Source organism: Melanotaenia boesemani, chromosome 16 (genome assembly GCF_017639745.1).
Source record: "Melanotaenia boesemani isolate fMelBoe1 chromosome 16, fMelBoe1.pri, whole genome shotgun sequence".
NCBI classification, from domain to species: domain Eukaryota; kingdom Metazoa; phylum Chordata; class Actinopteri; order Atheriniformes; family Melanotaeniidae; genus Melanotaenia; species Melanotaenia boesemani.
The window spans coordinates 26,357,915-26,377,644 of record NC_055697.1 but is presented as its reverse complement, the minus strand read 5'-3'; the positions used below and the strand labels follow the sequence as shown (position 1 = coordinate 26,377,644).

Below are 19,730 nucleotides of genomic sequence, written 5' to 3'. Positions count from 1 at the left end.
TGAAGTTTTTCAAAGTGACCTCAGTCTGAACGGCCACGTCACATTTCATTGGAATTTTACATCATTGAATCGAGATGGACATCACAAGTCTGCTCTGGAGGAGGCGGAACTTGGCAAGATGAAATGTAAACAGGGGATGAAACAATATTGTATCATATTTTCTGATTCAGATTGCACAATAACTTCAAAACTGACGCACACATGCTGACATGTGTTGGATCTATATATAGTACCCCCAAAAACACACACATGCGACGTCATGGCTTCTTCTGTGCATATGGGTCATTTCAGGAAGGTAAACTGGTCACACTGGCGTCTGATTGCTGTTGCATTAAAGTATAACTTGAACATCCATGCAAAAAAACAAAAAATGTGTGTCAACAAATCAGATTTGAGCATTCAGACCTGCTGTGTTCATGTAGACAATCATCTTAAATTATTTCAATCACAACAATCGGGCATCAGTTGTGACTGGCTTAGTATCTTTTCCCTGAAGTTCTCTTGTTCGTGTGTGCAGGAGCGAGATGCAGAGCGGCGGAGGCAACTGAGAGAGCGAGCCAGGCAGCTGATAGCTGAGGCTCGGTCCGGAGTCAAGATGTCTGACATGAGCCTGCTGGACGCAACTAGTTCTGAGAGAGGCAAAGGCAACAAGGCTGGAGTTGCTGGAGGTCAGGACACACATGCTTACAAATCTGCAGCAACAAACTACAAATATATGTCTTTATGAGCATTTGCATTTAAACTTTGTGTGTTTAAATGCAAATGCAAACTTAAACTATACACATTAACAAACCATCAAGTTTCATTAAATGGCTTTACAAGTAATATGCAACAACACTAATGCTTATTAACTATAATACAAAGGAAAATACTTTTAACATACACTTTCTTCATCAACACACAAACTCACATTTCCATTATACTCTAAAGGGGTTCTGCCTAATCCTCAGAGAAAAACAAAATGTCATTTGAAAACAGCCACAGGTCTTAAAAAGCAGCAGCCTCATATTCAGAGAAGCAGTTTACCCTGTGACTCTTCTCTGTCTTGTTCACCCAGTAAATGTTAATCAACACAATACATCGTGGAGCCAAATCATGCTCGAAAAACCAAACCTTTCTAATAGCATCTTGCAGCAGTAACAAATGTTGCCCCTGTGCATTTCCCACTGCTTTCCATTTCCTTGAAATTGGGGTTATTATCATAATGACCATTATTTGAGCTCGCCATCATTTGTTTCAGATTCCTCTACATTTCACCCCTCTCTTAGTTTTCTATTGAGGAGGATCAGATGCAGTGCATGCAAATGAAAAGGGAGAATGTAGACAGGTGAGGAAGACCTAGAAAGGAGGAGAGAAGTCTTTTGATTTAAAGTGGGGCCATCGAAAGGGGGATTGTTTCATAGATGGTTTAGACAAGATGAAAATATCAACAAACCTGAAATTTTAGAAGAATGATGTGTTCCCTTTAGATGAGAAAATAAAACCAAAAACGAATAAAGCTTAAAGAACAGAGAAACTCATTGATCATCAATCAAGCTGTTGGGTAAAACAACAAGACGAGGACTGTCAGGCCAAGGGAGGATCGCACTTGATTTCTTTGCTCTTTCAGCTTCTCTGAATTGGACTAATTGTTGATCTCATTAAAAATGGAGTCGGAGGAAGGAGCAGAACGAGGGAGGAGGAGGTGAGGAGAAGAGAGAAATGCTGTGGGCTGTGATACACAAGGCCTGCCGAGCAGAACGGCTAATCCTAGCCCCCACTCTCTCAATTTTTCTCCTGCTCTCCCCTCAGCACCATTCACAGTCCTTTAAATGCAGCTCGGGCTGCCCCCTCCAAGTGTCTGCCCGCAAAGAAACTTTCCAAACTCCATCACCATGGCCTCCCCATTAATTAGGCCTCAGCCAGCCACGCAGGAATGGCGCTTGCTAGCACGCTCCACATCGCAGCTAGCAAATTAGAAAAGAAATATCAGGCAATACTGTTGTTTTACTCCCTCTCCTTCTCTCTTTGTTCTTGTTTTCTCTCCCCACTAAGTAATAAATAGCAGAGGAGGGAGCATGCAATCTTTGACACTGTTTACTGATTGTTTTGTTTTAATCCATGGTGGGTTATCCATGCAGCTAGAGCTGCCCAGGTCTCCATTTGAGTTTCTTCTAACATGCTTTTTTGTTTTGTTCCTAATGTGGAGACACTATTGTTTTTGTCGAACCCCTCAGGAGACTTAATGGAATATGTGCTTTCATGTTTTTGAGGGTTTTGTTTGCCTCCCCCCTTTTATCTGGAACAAGAAAGGCAGGCAACAGATCTTTGAAAGAAGGAAAATTAAACAGAGGTCTCATTTTCACTTTTTTATGCCCCAACATAAAACCCACACAGACACAAAGTCCTGCCTTACTACACTGCTGGGTTTTGATGCTGTTTCCTTCCATTAATTTGTGATTTTATTTATTACTTTTTCAGGGTTTTATAAAAACCACCCTGTTAAGTTTCTTAAGTTAAAGGCATAAATGTCAATGATGACATGGACCTGTATAAAAGCAGGTCAACAACTGTGATGGCTCCATGTTTACTGGTGCATTGAGGGAAGATGTAGACAGGGTGGAAGGCATGCTAATGGTGGATTGTGAGATTTGAGATGTTTAAGAAAGGGGTCCATCAATTAGTACTCTTACCGCAGACTGCTGTGTATACAAACTAACCAAACTTAGTCTCTTTCCGTTCTTCTCAAATTCTGCATTTTGGCCTTTTTTTCTCTAACATCTCTTTTTTCCATCTTTCCTTACATCCTTTCTTTCGTCTCTCCCTCTAACTTTCCACCCACAGATGTTTTGGACAGGGTGAAAAGTCATGACGAAGCTCATGTTGATGGCGAAAGGGGTGAGGATGAGGAAGAGGGTAGGGCTGCGGAACAGCAGTTCCGATTTGGTGGTGGCATTGACGATGACGACGATGATGATGATTCTGTTGTCGCTGCCACATCTGCACCTCTGCTGGTTACTAACCTGCTGCCACTGGAGGCCCTTCCAGCCACGTCCAGCACCCGGGGGCACCTGGAGCTTACTAACCCTGGCACTGATCAAACCTCTCTGGGTAAAATCACTGGCTGTTGTGGTACTGCATGACTCACTCTGCTAACTCATTTACCTTCCTGGAGCATCTTCCATGTGTTTCCTTTCACATTCATCAATCACTTGGTGTTTCTCAGATTTTCTTTCTGTGGTCAATTAGACAAATATGAATGCCATGTAAGGTTCTAAATTTATTTTTAAAAATATCTAATAAGTCAAAGATTACACAGAACAAAGGTTTCAAATAGGCCTTTCACATTGGCAGGGAACTGTGCTGGTGTGTGTTTCTAAACCTAATTTGAACCAACCTGCACATTCAGACCGAACCTGAAAAGTTTATTCTAAACGGAGAATAAAAACTAGTGGTTCCTCTTCGTGACCCGCTACATCATATTCACCTGAACACCAGACCACTGTATTACTTCTGTTTCAATCAAGTAAAAAAAATAAATAAATAAAATAAACGAATGCCAGACCAGTGCTGGCTGTCAATGTTCATACAAGTGCTGTATTAAACACTGTGTTTCAATAAAGTTAAATTATATTGTTTATTTTAGGAAACTGTAGGTTAAAATGGAGCCTGATGACTGAACCATCAACTTTCAGAACCAAATCTCAATCTCAAGATGTCCCACTTTGGTTAAACTGGTGTAAATGCGGGCCAGTTTGCCATAAAGAACCAAGTTCTGAGACTCCAGGATGGAGTTGGAGCCAGAACCAGGCCAATGTTTGTCTTAAAGCTCTAAAAGTGAACATATGAAATTATGTTGAAGCAAACTAAAACTAAAAGGGTTCCCGAAGGTTTATTGTCTCTTTGCAACCATTTCTTCTCTACACAGTACAAATATATTTTAAACGCAATGCAGCCATCTGCTGAAGCTCAGTCATGTGGTGTAAACCAGTTTTTTACCTTAAAGGACCCAAACTGCATTCTCCTCCCTCAACAGCTTTCTCTTCGAATGTTGAACATAAAGTCAATAAGCTGAAAATTTGTGGGGCAGCAGTCAGCGCTGGTAAGGTGTAAAGATGCTAGCAGAGTGCCACCAGACTGCTTCACCTGTAGTGGAAATTGTTGTGGCTCTGTGTTTGACAATTTGTCAACTCTGGACTCCAGTTTGTTCCGAAAAACATCATTGCATGGCATAATATTTGATTCAGGATCGTGCATCTGCATGTTAATGTTCTAACAAATGTGAGAAGTTGATTAAGTTTTTCTTTCCCCTTGCAATTTCATTAAACAAGAACATTTATGAGTACCAGCAGAGTTTGCTGCACCGACTTTTGAAAATCCCATAAATGTGTAACGATTTTGAACTGGAGTAAATCTAACATTGACAACCTCTGTACACACCCCCTGTGGTCTTTTATGTCCTCCCTTGGGCTGGGAAACCACTGGTCTAAACTGCCCTTTCACACTTCGAGCCACTTAGCTCAGTGCATGTGCTTCATTTCTTCAGTAACCCTTGATTCACTTCTTCCTCTTCACATACTGTCAGAAGCTCAGGACGCCACGCTGTTGATATTTCTATCTGGATTATTTCCAAAGAAACTTTTTAAATAATAATTAGTAAACTCTGAAAAATTCTCCCCAGACAAAAAAAACAAAACAAATATCTTCAGTAAAGCATTTGCCCAAATCTTCAGAGGTAAAATAATTACTTTGTTTGCTAATTAATTTATTCTGTGTACTTCTTGAATTTCCCGTCGATGTGAGATAGGTGAGCGTACAGTGAGGGACCTAAAGAAACAAACATGAAAACAGACAAATTCTTCTTTTAGCTTTGAAGTGTGTTATCTTGCTTTTTTGTAGTCTTGTTTTTGTTAGTGGTAATTTTTATGTACTCTTAAATGGAAATCATCAGTTGTAAGAATATTTCACGAAAGCCTCTGATGCCACAGTTCAATCTGTTTGTATTTGTCCTCCTAAATGTTGAGGTTCTGTCAGAATTTTCCAACAGTTTTCTGTTCTGCATGTGGGTGTACTCGTCTTTATGTATTTGTGACAAAGTTCAAGAGTGTGTGTTTATGTTTGGTATCTTTTTACATACATCTTAACTGTGTGTTTGTGTGTGTGTGTGTATCAGTTCATGGCATGCAGGGAGGTGACACATGAAACGGTTGCCCTCCTGTTCTTTCATCTTCTTCTGTGCAGTGGTCTGGCCTGGCAGGGGAGCTGTGGTTACCAGTCCCTGGAAAACAGAGCTGTATGCAGCTGCTGGCAGGCATATAGAGAAAGAGATGGATGGTTTGGGGGGGAGTTGAAACTAATTATGAATAGGTGGGGATACAAGAAGGAAGGAAGTTGGAGAGAAGAGCAAAATTATAGAGAAAATTACCTGTTGTGTTGAGAGAAAACCAGTGAATGAATGGAGATTTTAAAAGCATCAGGTAATTGTTTCAGAAATCACGACATCAAAATGTAAAAGACCATAAACTGTCTTAAACAGACATGCTCTCTGCACGACTTTGCCTCCATCTTGCCCTGTGGTTACCATGGTGATGGTCCTAGTGAAGTACACTCAGAACCTCAGCAGTACTCTGAAGTACAAACGGAGCTTAAGGCTGCTCAGTCTGTCCAGATCTCTATCTCGCTCACATCATTTATAGAAATGTAGTATTTATATGCTTCCTTCTCAGCGTGTCCACACATGAATGCAAACCAAGTCATCTGCCCTTATTCGGTTTTGGGACTTTATAAAGGTTTTAGTCCGTTGTCTCTCTTCCTCTCCAGGTACAAACAGTAAACATGTGGATCTGAAGCTGAAGAAGCTTGTAGAGGCTGGTCCGAGAGGAGTCACGTCCCCTTCCTCCCCTTCCTCCACCTCCTCCTCATCCTCACCCTCTGCTTCCTCCACCTCCCCGCTCAGCCCTACAGAACGACTGGAGGTAAACACATACTCACCTAAAAAAAACACTGTGTATATTTGCTTTTTTGTTCCATCTCTCTTTCCTTTCATCTTGCTTTTTTCATGTCACCTCTTTTTTCTCAATGCACCATCAAAGGTTTAGTCCAATCAATTGGGTCCGATTGACCCAGGTTGTCAGCCAGCTGACCCTTTACAAACATCAGTCAGTTCAAGCACTTCATGTAAGACTATAGTTTATCCCTCTCATATCCATATTAGTCAATCTAAAGCCATGACAAACACACACTCATGTGCCATCACAATGCTCTACATAGCACGTAGACGTCCCTTCTATTGACCGTGACCTTTTCAGGCAGTTTTGTGTGTGGTGGGAGGGGGGTAAGTGTGGAAGGGAGGTGTTACGGCTGCTTCTGTCTAAAGCTTCTGATGTGAATATTGAGTCAACAAAGCAGTCAGCCAGTCTGAACATCTGTTTAATTGATTTTGAATGTCAAGTATAAGAAGGTGTGTGTGTGTGTGTGTTTTTGTGGCCGTCAGTACAAGCTAAACTCTCAGTGCGTATGGCGATGCAGGGTGTCTTTGATCAGTGATTCACATAAACACCCTCTTGTGTTCAAAGCCTAAAAGGCTTAGTACTTTATGGCCAGAGGAGAGTGTAAGTGTGCATGTTATACTCAGCATTTGGTTGACACCTAAAAACACTTCACCCAAAGAAGCCAAATATTTAACTGGTGATTATCACTGTTTTGTTTTCATTTATACCAGAGCGTGGTTAGCTGTAATATAATAATATAATATTTTTTTACTTACATTTGCCTATCAGAGAGGAAACACTGCAGAGCCCAGATATGTCCCAGAACCTGAAGTGCACCCGCTTTGTGTTATTCACAGATTCAAACAACCTGTGTCAAGACGAATAGCAGCTCATTCCTGCTTCTAGTAAGCCTCATTCTCAGACCTGATATTAACTGTGTTGGGTTGTCAGATCACAAATGGATGCACTCAGGTTGCATTGAGGATTCTTTCAGATTATTTCACATTACAAGATGCATGCAGGCCTTAAATGTACTTCAGACAGAGATGAGCTTACACTGATGTATTTTTATTTCTCTTTTATTTCTTGCAGAGATTGTGAATAATTAGTCTTTATGTTTTGACTCTGGTGACTGATTGTATTTTTGGTTTTCCAAAAACATCAGTAGATGTTCTGATGTCTGTTTGCTGACAGCGGACTGTGACAAATGCTGCATCTTTTTATTTAATTAAACAAGTAACTTGGATCCGATCACAAGTGGTCACTCAGGACACTTTCTAGGTGTGAGCAGACATACTCAGAGCTGTCCAACAGTGAAAGAATCACCCAGGAAGTGTGATGATACCAGTTCTGAGCAAGGCCCAGGTCTGACAGTAAGCAACACTTTCATTTTCAATAAAGTTTTACCAGGAAGTCAAACTAAAGAAAACTTAGATATATAAAGTACATCCATAACTTTAGTGATGTCTGAAAATGACCTCTGCCATGATTCATGAGATTGGTATGAAATGGGAAGTTATAATAAGTGTATATAAAACAAAGATAAAAAAAACACACATTGTTAAACACCTTTACAACTTTTGGATTTGTTGTGTAAAATGACATTTTTGGGCTTTAAGGGAAAGATAAACTGCCCTGTCTCTGGAGATCTGGGTTTCCCACACGTCCTTTAGGCGGGTGAAACAACCTGCAGTAGCATTACACTCTCTCACACACACACACACACACACACACACACACACACACTTCTTTTCATTAGCGATTGTGTGTATGCGCAGCCTCGGTAGCGCAAGATAAGGGCTTGCAACGCTCAGCAGACTGCAACATTAGTCACGCAGTCCCCTGCATGCACATTCAGACTCACATGCACCACAAGCACTGAATGACCACTGCTGCAGCTTACCAAAGATGATGGCAGCAATAAGACATACAGAGGGACGGTTAAAGAAAGTAAGAAGGTGGGAGGAGGGACACTCCTAATATCTGCTTGTCTTAGAGCAGAAAATGTAGACCGAAGGTTAGCCAATTAGACAGGTCTTCTACGTGTGTGTGTCACACTGATTAAGATGGAGAGAATAAATATAGTTGATTTTCAAGATGAGGTTTGGTGTTTGGTTGAAATGCAGCAGTTGAACTTTCAAATGGCAAATATGTCATAATTGGGAAGACAGCCTCAGGGCCTTAATCAGTCCCCTCAGGAATTTACTCTTTTTGCCAAACAAAGCATGCATGCATCTGCAGATAGTGCAAAGGCTTGCAGTTTTAACAAGTCACTTCAGCACAAAAATCTTTTAAGAATCCCCATGAAAATGTGACAAGGACCGGAGCATTAATCCAATAAATCTGTTGACATCCAATTATGTTTGATTGTTTAACTTTTCTTAAAAAAAAAAACATATGAATTATTCATAACGTCAGCTACTGGATGAGCCCTGTCTGTTCTGCCATAGAAGAGTACCGTTTCTCCGCCTAGTATGACTTAAGTCAACCTCATTTTATAGATCACCTTAAAAGTGTTAGATGCCTGCATTTAATCAAGATTATGCTTTTTTAGCAATGTATTAATTTTAAATGTTTTAAACCAAATTCACCACAAGTTAGTGTGCAAAGTTTATTTGCAGTGAAGAAAGAAAATAGTTAAATGAATGTGGAGATTTGGAGTGTGATTTCTTCCAGTGAAAACCATGAGGCTTTAGGTAGATTTAGTGAGGATTTTTGTGTTTTTTGGAAGATGTATACTTTAAAGTGTAGGACAGTAGAATACCTTTTGTGCATAAATAAACTACCTGATGCTGTTTAACAGTTTTACCCCCTAAAGATCTGATGGTCTACTGGCAGGTTTATAAAAAGTTCAAGCTGCAGATGCAACATACTGATGTTGAGCTAAGATTTGAATGATGTGAAGCATTTTACCATATAATGACCACAGCAGGTATATTCAATGCAAATGGTGATTAAAACAAAAATTATACCTTATACAGCCTTCTGATAATCCACTGTCCAAAAATGATCACAAAGGTCCTGAAAGTCCACCTCTGTAAAAGTTAAAATCAAAGTTTCTTTAATATTTCCCACTGATTACTGCAGCATCATTGTCAATGAGCTGAAAGCTGTTTTTGGTCTTTCACCTGTCCAGCATGTTAACACTCTTGAAAGTTTTAACACTCAAAGTTTTAAGTAGTAGAGACTTGTCATGAAAATGACGAGTCTAGGTACGAAATATAAGAGAGAGCAACATTTCTGTTGACAGTTTTTTTTTTTTAAACATTTTTTTTTCTGTTTCTATCATCAAAGAATTACAGGGACCAAAATCTAGAAATGGGAAGTGGTTAAGACATGCAAGTGTTTCTGCTTTCTGTGTGTGTGTGTGTGTGTGTGTGTGTGTGTGTGTGTGTGTGTGTGTGTGTGTGTGTGCATGTACTAACTAACATTAGTGCTTTCCTACATCTCCACTCTGATTTAAAATGTTTTAATTGGACTTTTTGTGTAAAAGCCTAAAGCACTTCATAAATAAATTTGCCTCAGTTTGACTTGACACAAGGTTTTAAGTAGCTGGTCGAAGCTGACAGACTAATAAACAAAACAAAGTGAGAACCGGCTAATTGCTGACTTTGTTTGTGAAAGTCAATAATCTGGAGCCATTCTAACAGCTCCCCGTCTACACCCTGTTTCCCACCCACCCACACTGTCTCTATTAGCCGTCCCCGCTCTGCACACACCGCTTGACTATCTCCCTTCGTCTCAAGCGGTGGAACATGTTTGCCCTAATTGTCGACTTTATTACACGTTTCGCCGTCTTATTAATGTTGCCACTACGTCAATCTTAACTGAAGTCGGTTTCTTTTCCACTCGGCTTGGCATATTTGGAGGCTTGGTAATAAAGCATCTCCGGGTACGGCTTGTGATAGAGGAGAGAAGCGAGCGTGCAGCTTTTTAACACGTGTTCACTTTGAAAACAATAGCTTTTTTTGCATTTTGCATAATCTGAATATATTTTCTGGCTCGAGGTTTTGTTGAAAGTCAAGTTAATTGCCTCCTTTTTGTCTCTCTCATGAGTAAGGGAGACAATGAATGAATGAGTGTGTGTCTGTGTGTGTGTGTGTGTGTGCGTGCGTTTTCAGGGAGGTTCATGCAAACAAACCACAATGTGGCGTACATATCAACTTCTACCACATTTATCTCAGGACTCTCTGTAGGTGTTGTTTACGTTTGTGTGTGTTTTGGTCGCAATAATCACATGGGAGCTTTGAAATCCTGAAGCAGCTGTCTAAGAAAAAGTTGGGAGCAGATCTAAGTAGCATGTCGAATCTGACAGCATGAAAGATGAGAAGCAACACATTTAAATTCAATGATAGAAAGTTTGAGTAGCTGATGTGTTTTCTTTGTTTTTTTTGTGCATTTGGATATTAAAAGCCATCAGGTATACAAGGAAGTCAAAATTTACATTAAACCATGTTTTTGCTAAAAAGTCATAAATGCCAAACCAGAAAAGGCTGAACTTTACAACCTTTGCCTTCCAGTCTAAATACACTTTCCTTTCCATCTGTCAGAATAATGCTGAGGAGTTGCGAGCTGAACGCCTGCGAAGAGCCACAGAGAAGCTGCGGAGCCCAGTAGTCTTCAACAAGGACTCTGCAGTCAGAAAAACTCAGCTAAAGTCCTTCAGTCAGTATGTTGAGAGCAGACCAGGTGGGTGACAACACCACACACAATGCATGCAATATTTACAAAGGGAGGCATGTTTGCACACACCAACTTTTGACTCGCATTCAATTCACTCAGAGTTTGCTGTTTTTAGTTTTGAGGGGCAGTGACTCTTGCTGTCATTTATTACATAACAAAATCAATTGGAACAGTTCATTCAGTAATTAAGGAGGGATTAACTGGACTTAGTAAACAAGTAAAAGTTTTAAATGAAGAAAGAACAGTTTCATAATATACACCATCCCTCATAAAACTCGGCCTTCTGGTAAAAATAATTAATTTGTTTCCTTAAAGACTCCAGTATCATTATATAAGATCAATTAAGAAGGCTAACTATATTCTGGGGACTTCTCTGGAGTCCACAGAGCTAACGGTGGAAATAAAATGTTACACAAGCTTCTCCATATAATTAACAACAGGATACATCCTCTACACAACATACAGAGTGTCGTCAGTCAGAGGCTTCTTCAGGTCTGCTTCAGTAAGGACTGATGCTGGTCGTCATTTCTGTCATTCTGTATTTATTTGAGATGTCATGATGGAGCATTCTTTCAGTATGAAAGCTTGACAGCTAGACGAGCTAAAGAAATGAAAAATAACCGGGTATAAATATGGCCTGAACACAACTACAGCTTGTTTCAGACACAAGCCTAAAGAAGAAATAACATGAGCCGAAAACAAACAATGTAAGGCTTCATGAGACAACAGACCCACAGATTAGATCAAAGTTTTTTTCTATTAAGTACATTTTGTCCACCACACTTGATCTGAATGCCAAATGAGATTTCTTTATTTCTACTGTTAATCTTTCATTTCATCTTTTCAGAGGTAAAGCGACAGAAGTCTGTACCTGAAGATCTAAAGAAGGTGGAGGAGGACAGAGGTTCACCAACAGATGTTTACATTCACAGACCATTTGAAGAAGAGGTTTGTCCTTTTTATTTGTTTCTTTTTTATACAAACCTCAAGAAAAAAGTGAAAAAAGTCACAGCCATATTTACATGTACACAAGTATGCAGATTAAAAAGCTGGTCGGAAAGAAAAGACTTCTTGCTCGGAAGATTCTGATCCGATCACACTCACTCAGATCATACAGATGGGTGGGTTATGCAGACTGTTGTTGCATTACATCAGCATAAACATTATGTTACAGCTTGTATGTTTTACTCATTGAAGTTTATTTGTAAAAAACGGAACCAAAACAACTGGTTGGTAGTGATGTAAATACATTTTTTGTGACTTTAAAGTAACTTAAAATTATTGCAGTAACTGCAATGTATAAGTATATATGATATATTTATTCTAGAGTGAGTGGCAGTTAAGTGGATGGCTCACTAAATAATAGTTTAAATAACAGTGAAGACTGTTTCCATCAGAAATAACTGTTTCTTCTTCTGCTATTCCCAGAAAGTCAGACAATTCTGCAGATGACAAAATTATTTTTCCATTCAAACGTAATGAATGTTACTGTGGCTGTGCGTCATAATTGCAAAATCTAAGCAGTACAGGTCTGATGAGAATTGTAACCAACTGAATAAATTTTCCACATGTAAATATGAATAATGATTCTGTATTTTGGGAAACAAACAGATAAGTCTGAGTGTGGATTTTGAGGTACGAGTCACAAATATTAACAAGAAAGTTTGCGTTGAAGAAATGTGGAGGGAGGATGGGACTCTTAACTGCTCCTGTGTGGACTTTTTAATTTCCTGTGAATCCGTTTTAAGTCTCTTGTCTCATCTTTGTGAGCATTTAAAATCGCCTCCTCCACCTCTGACCCTCACCTCCTCTCTACTGTCCTCTCTTTGCCACAGTGACATCATAATATTGATCTAACTGACTCCCACGTTAATTATAACAGCAGGAGATATGAGCTGCTCTGCCATTTGTGTGTGTGTGTTTGCACTTTACATCCTTCAAGTGTACACACACTTCACATTGTCTTCCCAGACTGCGCCACATACAAAGAGTGTGTTTATAAGAACACTATTATTTCTGAGCGAGTGTTTGAGTGTGTGTGTGCCACTGGAGACCACGAGGTGAATCTCTTTTCCCAAGCAGTCCTCTCCCACCCTCGACCCTCCACCCCAGTCCTATCCACACACACACTCACACACACACGCACAACCCTCCTCCCAGTGCCTGGGCCCCAGGGTTAATGGGTGTTCAACCTTTCCATTATCCCGATCAGCCAAGAATTACCTGCTGAATGATGTTTGCATTAATATAATATATATGGTAATTTCCCTCCTCTTAATTACGGCTGGGCCGAGCGCAGCAAGGGGAGTGGGCTGATCATGTGTAAAATTGATTTGCCAAGGAAAAATATGGTGATAGAGCGAGAGCGCGCAAGGAGGAGGAGGAGGAGGGAGGCTGCAGGGAATTGGCGTGCACACACACTAACACACGTGCACAAATCACACGTGCATTGAGCCACACAGATGCACACTCTTACAAGCTGGAAAGAGTACAGGAAAAAGTGCTGGCCTGGGAGGAATAGAGGGGAAAAAAAAACTTTCTCTCCTGCTCACTAGTTCTCCTTCCCATTAAGAAAAATGAAGTGCATCAGCAGTAAAATTGAGATATTTTTTTCTTGGATGCATCTTCAGTAGTAAATTTGAATAAACATTTTCCTCACTCAGAGGAGTCTCTCTGAAGAATAGCAAACAGCCAGGAGACAGAGGTGAAGAGGGGTCAGAAATGGAGTGTGCATTAAGTGTCTATGGTTACAGAGTAATAGGTTGTGTGTGTGTATGTCCAGCTGTGTGCGGTGAAAGCTGACGTCGGTGTGTATGGGAGGTTGGAAGAAAGACTCTCCTGACATGGCAGAGTGTATGTGATTAGACAACACTGCAAAAAATACTTCTTAAAAACAAACCTTTACAAATGAACATAAAGGGAGATGGCAGAGAGCAGCTATATGCTGGCAGTGGCTTCATGTTAAACTTTTTTTTACTGATTTGATTTCAGGTATAATAAAGTAACAGATTAAACCTAAGTTCAAACAACATGTCTTTATTTTAACAAATATGAAGTGCACTGGGACACTAATGAACACATAAGGGATCCCCATGTTGCCCAGTCGTCAGGGGAAACTGGAAATGTCAGCATGTTATTGTTGTGAGACTCCTATAACTCCACATATTAATGCTACAACTGAATACTGCTGTTAAAGCTGATACTGCTAAATCCATGATTAATCCACTGGGATAACAGCATCCTAAACCATTTCACACAGCTGCCGTCAGAGCAAAAGGGTTTTTTTTCCCCCCACAATATACAAGATTTGAACTAAAAGATTTAAACTAACATGAAGTTTGTTGAGAATATGTACTCACTGAATTAAATAGTTAGGCTATTTATTAAATAATCAGTCAATTTAATGAGCTACACAAACAACAAATTCAATGGACTTAAGGAATTTGTATCCTGCTCTATAATACACTCCCTGTCCAAAAAAGTCATCACCTGGATTTAACTAAGCAAATAGATAAGAGCCCCCCCCCCCATTGCATAATTACTTCTTGGATGATTATGTTTAATGTTGGAATCATTCTGTGGTCATGGAAAAGATGTTGATATGTTTCAGAAGGGTCAAATTTTTGGCATCAAGAAAAGAAAACATCTTAGGTAGGGGTGTCCAAGTCCAGTCCTCGAAGGCCACTATCCTGCAACTTTTAGATACATCCTTTTCTCCAAGAGGCCTGGTAAATGGATTGAAGAACCATTCATTTGAATCAGGCGTGTTGGAGGGGGGAAGCATCTAAAAGTTTCAGAATAGTAGCATTCAAGGGCTGGACTTGGGGACCCATCATCTAAGAAAATGCTTAAACTGTCCAACGCATTATTAAAAACTAGAAGTATAATGGGGAATCATCATCTTCCAGGAGGAAATGTGGTGGGGAGAAACAATCTTGAATGATGGCAATTGGTAATCACTTTAAAGTTTGATGAAAACAAATTGTAAAAGAACAGCAGTAGAACTCATGGCTAGGTTCAACCATGAAAGTAAGAATATTACTAAAGTCACAATGTGAAGGGAACTCAAAAGATTGGGACTGAACAGCTGTGTAGCCATAAGAAAACCACTAATCAGTGAGGCTAACTGGAGAAAAATGCTTCAGTTTGCAAGGCAGTGTAATTCTTTAATCTGTGTGAGAGTTTTCTACATGTACTGGAACCATAAATTTAAAGCTTTGAGATCTTTTACCTGTTTACTTTTTTACTGTGTTTTCTGATTTAAAAGGTACTATTTAGACACCTAATTTACGTAAAATGTAAACACTGACAATATCAATGTTTTCTGGTTAGTCATTTGTTTAGTATAACTAATAATTGTTTAAGGATCAGTGTTTGCATGCCTGACTGGTTGGTTAAAACTAATATTTGGTTGAATATCCCTGTACGTTTACAGTACATTGATATTTATTGACTAGGTATTTCTAGTTGTGCTGCTCTTTTTTGTTATATATATTATAGAGAAAGATGCAAAGCGGTTTTGAAGTAGTTAGAAAGGAGTCGGGTATATCCCAGCTCAGAGGAAACAAGAGGCAGCAACAGTTGCTCCTGGTTTCTTCTGAATCTGTTTTTGGTTTTAAAAATGTGAGATTTATGGACATAGCAGATGTGTTCATTCATTTTAAAAACATTTTCCTCTTCCTCTGTTTTATTTTATTTATTTTTTATTTCTTTTCCCATCCTTGTTCTTTCTCTTTTCGTCCTTCATCACCTTTTTACCTGATTTATTTTGTATGTCCCTCTTCTCCCTCATTTTGTTTCATCTCTCTCTCCTCTGCCTCTGTTTAATGCTATATCTCACTACTCCTCCTTTTCTGTCATAACTATTCTCTCTCTTTCCGTCTTTCCTGCCCTCGCTCTCTCTCGGTTGACAGAAGGCGTTCAAAGACACCAGTCAGTATGTGGTTGGGGAGCTGTCTGCGCTGGAGAGCGAGCAGAGGCACATAGACGCCCGAGCAGCTCGCGTGGAGAAGAGGCTGCGCTATCTCATGGACACAGGTACCCCAAGCCCAATTACACTGGAAAAACTGTTTTGGCAAATTGAGCGTACGCGCACACACACATCCATGTACACTCAGGGAGTTTGTGTGTTTATGTGAGAGAGAATCTTTGAAGCCCCCTCCTCTTCCTCATCCCTCCTTCCTCTCCCTCCCTCTTGGTTGAATGTTGCGCGACGTAGCGCTGGGTGGATATGAAAGGAGGGACTGGGGGGGTAAGGGAGGAGGAGGAGGTGGAGAAGGGAGGGTAGGGGTGGGTGGGGACGGAAAGAGGGGGAGTGTGTCTCGGGGATGGGAGAAGAAGGGAGACCTCTCTGGGCTGGGGTGATAAGGGAGCCCTTCATGGGGGAAACGATAACTGGGTGCGATAGCGGAGCCCAGCCGAAGTCTCTGCTGCAGCCGTTTGCCAGCCGCGGCCCCAGCCAGCCAGCCAGCATCCACACTATTGAACAGCGCGCTCAGCCATGCACGGCTACACACACACACATACGCATACACTCTCCTTTCCCCTAGTACATATCTGGCCTTCATTGATATGCTGTATAAGGAAAGACGAGGGTGAGTTAAAGGGAGGAGAGAGGGAGAGGCAAAGACATGGCAAAGAAAAAAATACATGAGGCAACACAACATGAGCACTGACACAGTTCACAAATCCACAACAGACACACAAACGCTTACACACCCACGCATACAAAGTGCAATTTGGTTTGGCGCACAGAGTCGGATTCGGAAGGTTTTTATTTAAGATTTGGCTGGGGGTAAAGCCTTGTTAAGACATGAGACACTGTGCCGAGCCAAAAGAGGGGCCTTGGCTCTGTTAAGTCCCTAACTGAAATTGGAGAATAGCTTCCCATTTGTGATACTAAACCGCCCCATTCCTCACCACAGAATGCTGCAGGAAAAAAAAGCTGGTAAAATGTTCTGAAAGTGTAGGTACAGTACCTGTCGTAGTAATTTAGTGGCAGCTCTCATGCTGTTCTTGATATATCAGTGCTTAATGTGATGGATTTACCCCCTAAAATCCTGTTTAAAAAAAAAAAATCAAATCGGAGCAGAGCAAGGGGTTTTCAGAAACAGAAATTGGGGCAGTGGCATTTGCGCTCACCTTCCCATTCCATTTGGGTGCTGATATCGAGGCTATCTCATTGCTATTTGTTGTGTTTGCTCTCCTCTTTTTCGCCTCCCTCCCTGCCTCTGTGCCCTCTCCCCCGTCAGAGCACATGCCATTGTGTCAATCTGAAGGGCTGTTTTTCCTTCTTCTTCTTCACCCACTGTTAAAGCAGCCACTAGCCAGCAAGACCTCAGATTATTTACTTTCAAACATCTTCAACCATAAAGATTTCTTTTTATATAGAAAGATAAATATACACACACCTGCATTCCCCTGCTGAAAATATGATTCCCTAGAAAAGGAGGTGAGCTACAACAGGAAGGTAAGGAGAAAAAAATAAAAGGATATCGCATCCAGAGATTCACATTGGTTGCTTTTTACCTCTTTATGTTACAGTGAGCTACCCTTATGTGCTCTAGCAACTTGTTCATATATAATTTACAATGTTTATACTGTGTTTATGTATGAGTCATTGCAGCAAAAGTTTCCACATGATGTCGAGCACCCTGCTCCCTTTCTGAAAGTGCATTTCTGTTTCCATATCACATTTAGCAGTACTTATCCCAAAGACCCATCCAACAGGTTATAGATTGGACCTGCAGGCCACAGTCTGCAGGCATCATAGCGAGATGCACCAGTGACAGGTGGTTACTAAAGCAAACTTTATCACCTCCGAAACTGAGGTCAGCTGTCTATATGCTGTCTTAGATTATAGATATTCTTCTATGTGTACTGAACGTGTGATTGAAACGTTGCTGATTGCCTGTAAGCTAAATATCAGCTATTGATTCATCATGTCTGACTGAAGCCTCAACTTTACTTGGGGACATACTAGCAAAGCACCCTTTTTGTGCTAAACACAGTTTGGAAATATCCAGAAATCCTCTTTTTTTTCCACTGGCACCGAATTATATGTGCTTATATGAAATGTTTTGCGCAGATCTCAAAAGTTTTTTGGACAAAATGACCTTTTTTTATGAAGAATTAACATCATGCAGGCTAAAATTCAACAGAAATAATCAGTGCTGTATGAAAGCTTATTGTTGCACCTTTTATACAGTTCTTTAGTATATTCAGTGTAACTTGTTGGCATTAGTATGCATGTTGGACAAAACATTTAGTCTCCTACCACTTCTTATTATTTGATATAATACCTGATGTCATGTGTGTGCATCAGCAGCCACAATGTGTCACAGTGTCTCTGTTTAAAGTAACCCAAAACTTGACTACACATATCATCCCGTCTTCTAAATAATAAATACCCCAGCTAATAGTTGAAAAGGTTTTTGAACATATCTGCTGTATGTATTTTCCCTGGTAGGCCTGGTGCTTACAGAAGCAACAGGTCTGCTGCTTTTCTGACCCAAGCTTTTATTGCCTTAACACATTTTTACTATAAATAACAGCTCTAAGAAAAACCTCCCATCCACTCTGCTGTCACCTTTAATTCCAACATTTCAAACCAAGTTAAAACTATGAGGCAACAAACATGTCCTGACATGAGCTGGCAGTGAGTTGTTGTGAGGACCATTAAGTAAAGGAATATATTTTGTTACCATCTTTTACAGTGTTTGAATTTAGCAAGCGTTCAAATGAGATGCCAACAAAAGATTAGATCATAAGCCTGTTGTAAACTTTGTTTACAGCAAAAAGTCAATAAGTTCAGATAATAAGCAGGACATTACAAAGATGATGAAGAGATGAAATCACAGTTTCTGATCATGAGCTGAGAGATTTACAGACCTACTCATTAGAGGTTAGTAGTGTTTTTAAGAACATGCTTTTTTCTTGGCTGTGTGGATGTGCAGAGTAATCATTGCAGTGCATACGATCATGTGATTCCGACCTCTCGAGGTGAGTTTGGGTGAGCTCAGTGTGCAGTGTTGTTGTGGTAGCACACAGCACTGCAGGACTGATGGGCAGATGTGAACATCAGACCAACTGACCCATGAATGATTGTTCATCTCTCTGCTCCAGCAGCAGAAAGCCTGGGAAGATCCACTGTGCTCTGCTGCTCCACAATGCGCCTTTTCTTTGATATCACATGCTTTTGCTTTGTCATTCACTCTTCCATTTAGTTTTTTCCCTTTTTTCTGGATTCAAAGAGTTAGTTCTTATGTATCATGTGTTGTGTGTGCCACAAGGAATTAAGTCTTTAAAAAATCTTGTTGTTTAAATCCCATCCCCATTTCCAGTAACCTATTTTTCCATTTTGGTTTTTTTTTTTTATTGCTTTGTCTCCTTGGTACTATTTTCCCCTAAACCCACTTTTTGTTTACTCCATTGCTTTTTATCCTTGTGACTCTCAATTTCTCATTCCTTCTCTCATCTTCTCTCCCCTCCATCTCTTCCTTCTTTACCACACATCCCCATCTCCTCCTCCCCCCTTTTCTCTCCCCTGGTTTGGGCACAGTGCTGCTTTCTGCAACATTTTCTATTACGCAGCGGCCCTCCCCAGATGAGTCCAAAGTAATTGGGGTGGTTAATTTATTTACTCAGAGGCAGTTCACAGCACATTAAATAATAGAGATAATTGAACAAGAATTGTCAAGTGTCTTCTGATATCAGACACATTACAGGAGGGAGTGTGCATAAAACTCCATTTCTATGCCCCCATTGTTTATGGTAATTAAGTACACAGATTTATTCCTTGGTTGCCTTCCAAGCTTATGGCAAGCGGCATTGTTGTCTTCTATTAATATGTAATCAGTAAATAGTTTAATTTTCTAATCTGTGGTTGGAGAATTCACTTTCTAACAACTCTTAATTACTGCTGGGCTCTAATGAGTCTCGCCATGCCTCTGCAGCCAGCCAATCGGAAGCCAGGACAGGGTCGGAGGGGGATTTGAATTCCAGTGGCGACCCCCCCTTGACTAATGAACTTGTTATTCTTGCACCACTGGGAGCACTGTCCTTCACACATGCAACATT

At 40.4% G+C, this 19,730-nt stretch overlaps 1 protein-coding gene across 6 annotated transcripts in view; it reads left to right on the top strand.

The window, feature by feature from the left end:
- The window catches only part of ehbp1 (EH domain binding protein 1), a 148,855-nt gene that overhangs the window by 101,851 nt on the left and 27,274 nt on the right, over nt 1-19,730 (top strand). For 3 of the 6 annotated variants that reach the window (XM_042009941.1, XM_042009942.1, XM_042009940.1), the window contains 6 exons: nt 518-668; nt 2,824-3,090; nt 5,800-5,954; nt 10,520-10,658; nt 11,500-11,600; nt 15,566-15,689. In XM_042009941.1, the coding sequence (XP_041865875.1) occupies nt 518-668; nt 2,824-3,090; nt 5,800-5,954; nt 10,520-10,658; nt 11,500-11,600; nt 15,566-15,689 (937 nt within the window). The remainder of the gene's footprint in view (nt 1-517; nt 669-2,823; nt 3,091-5,799; nt 5,955-10,519; nt 10,659-11,499; nt 11,601-15,565; nt 15,690-19,730) is intronic. The other 3 variants (XM_042009945.1, XM_042009944.1, XM_042009943.1) reach the window with 2 other exon arrangements.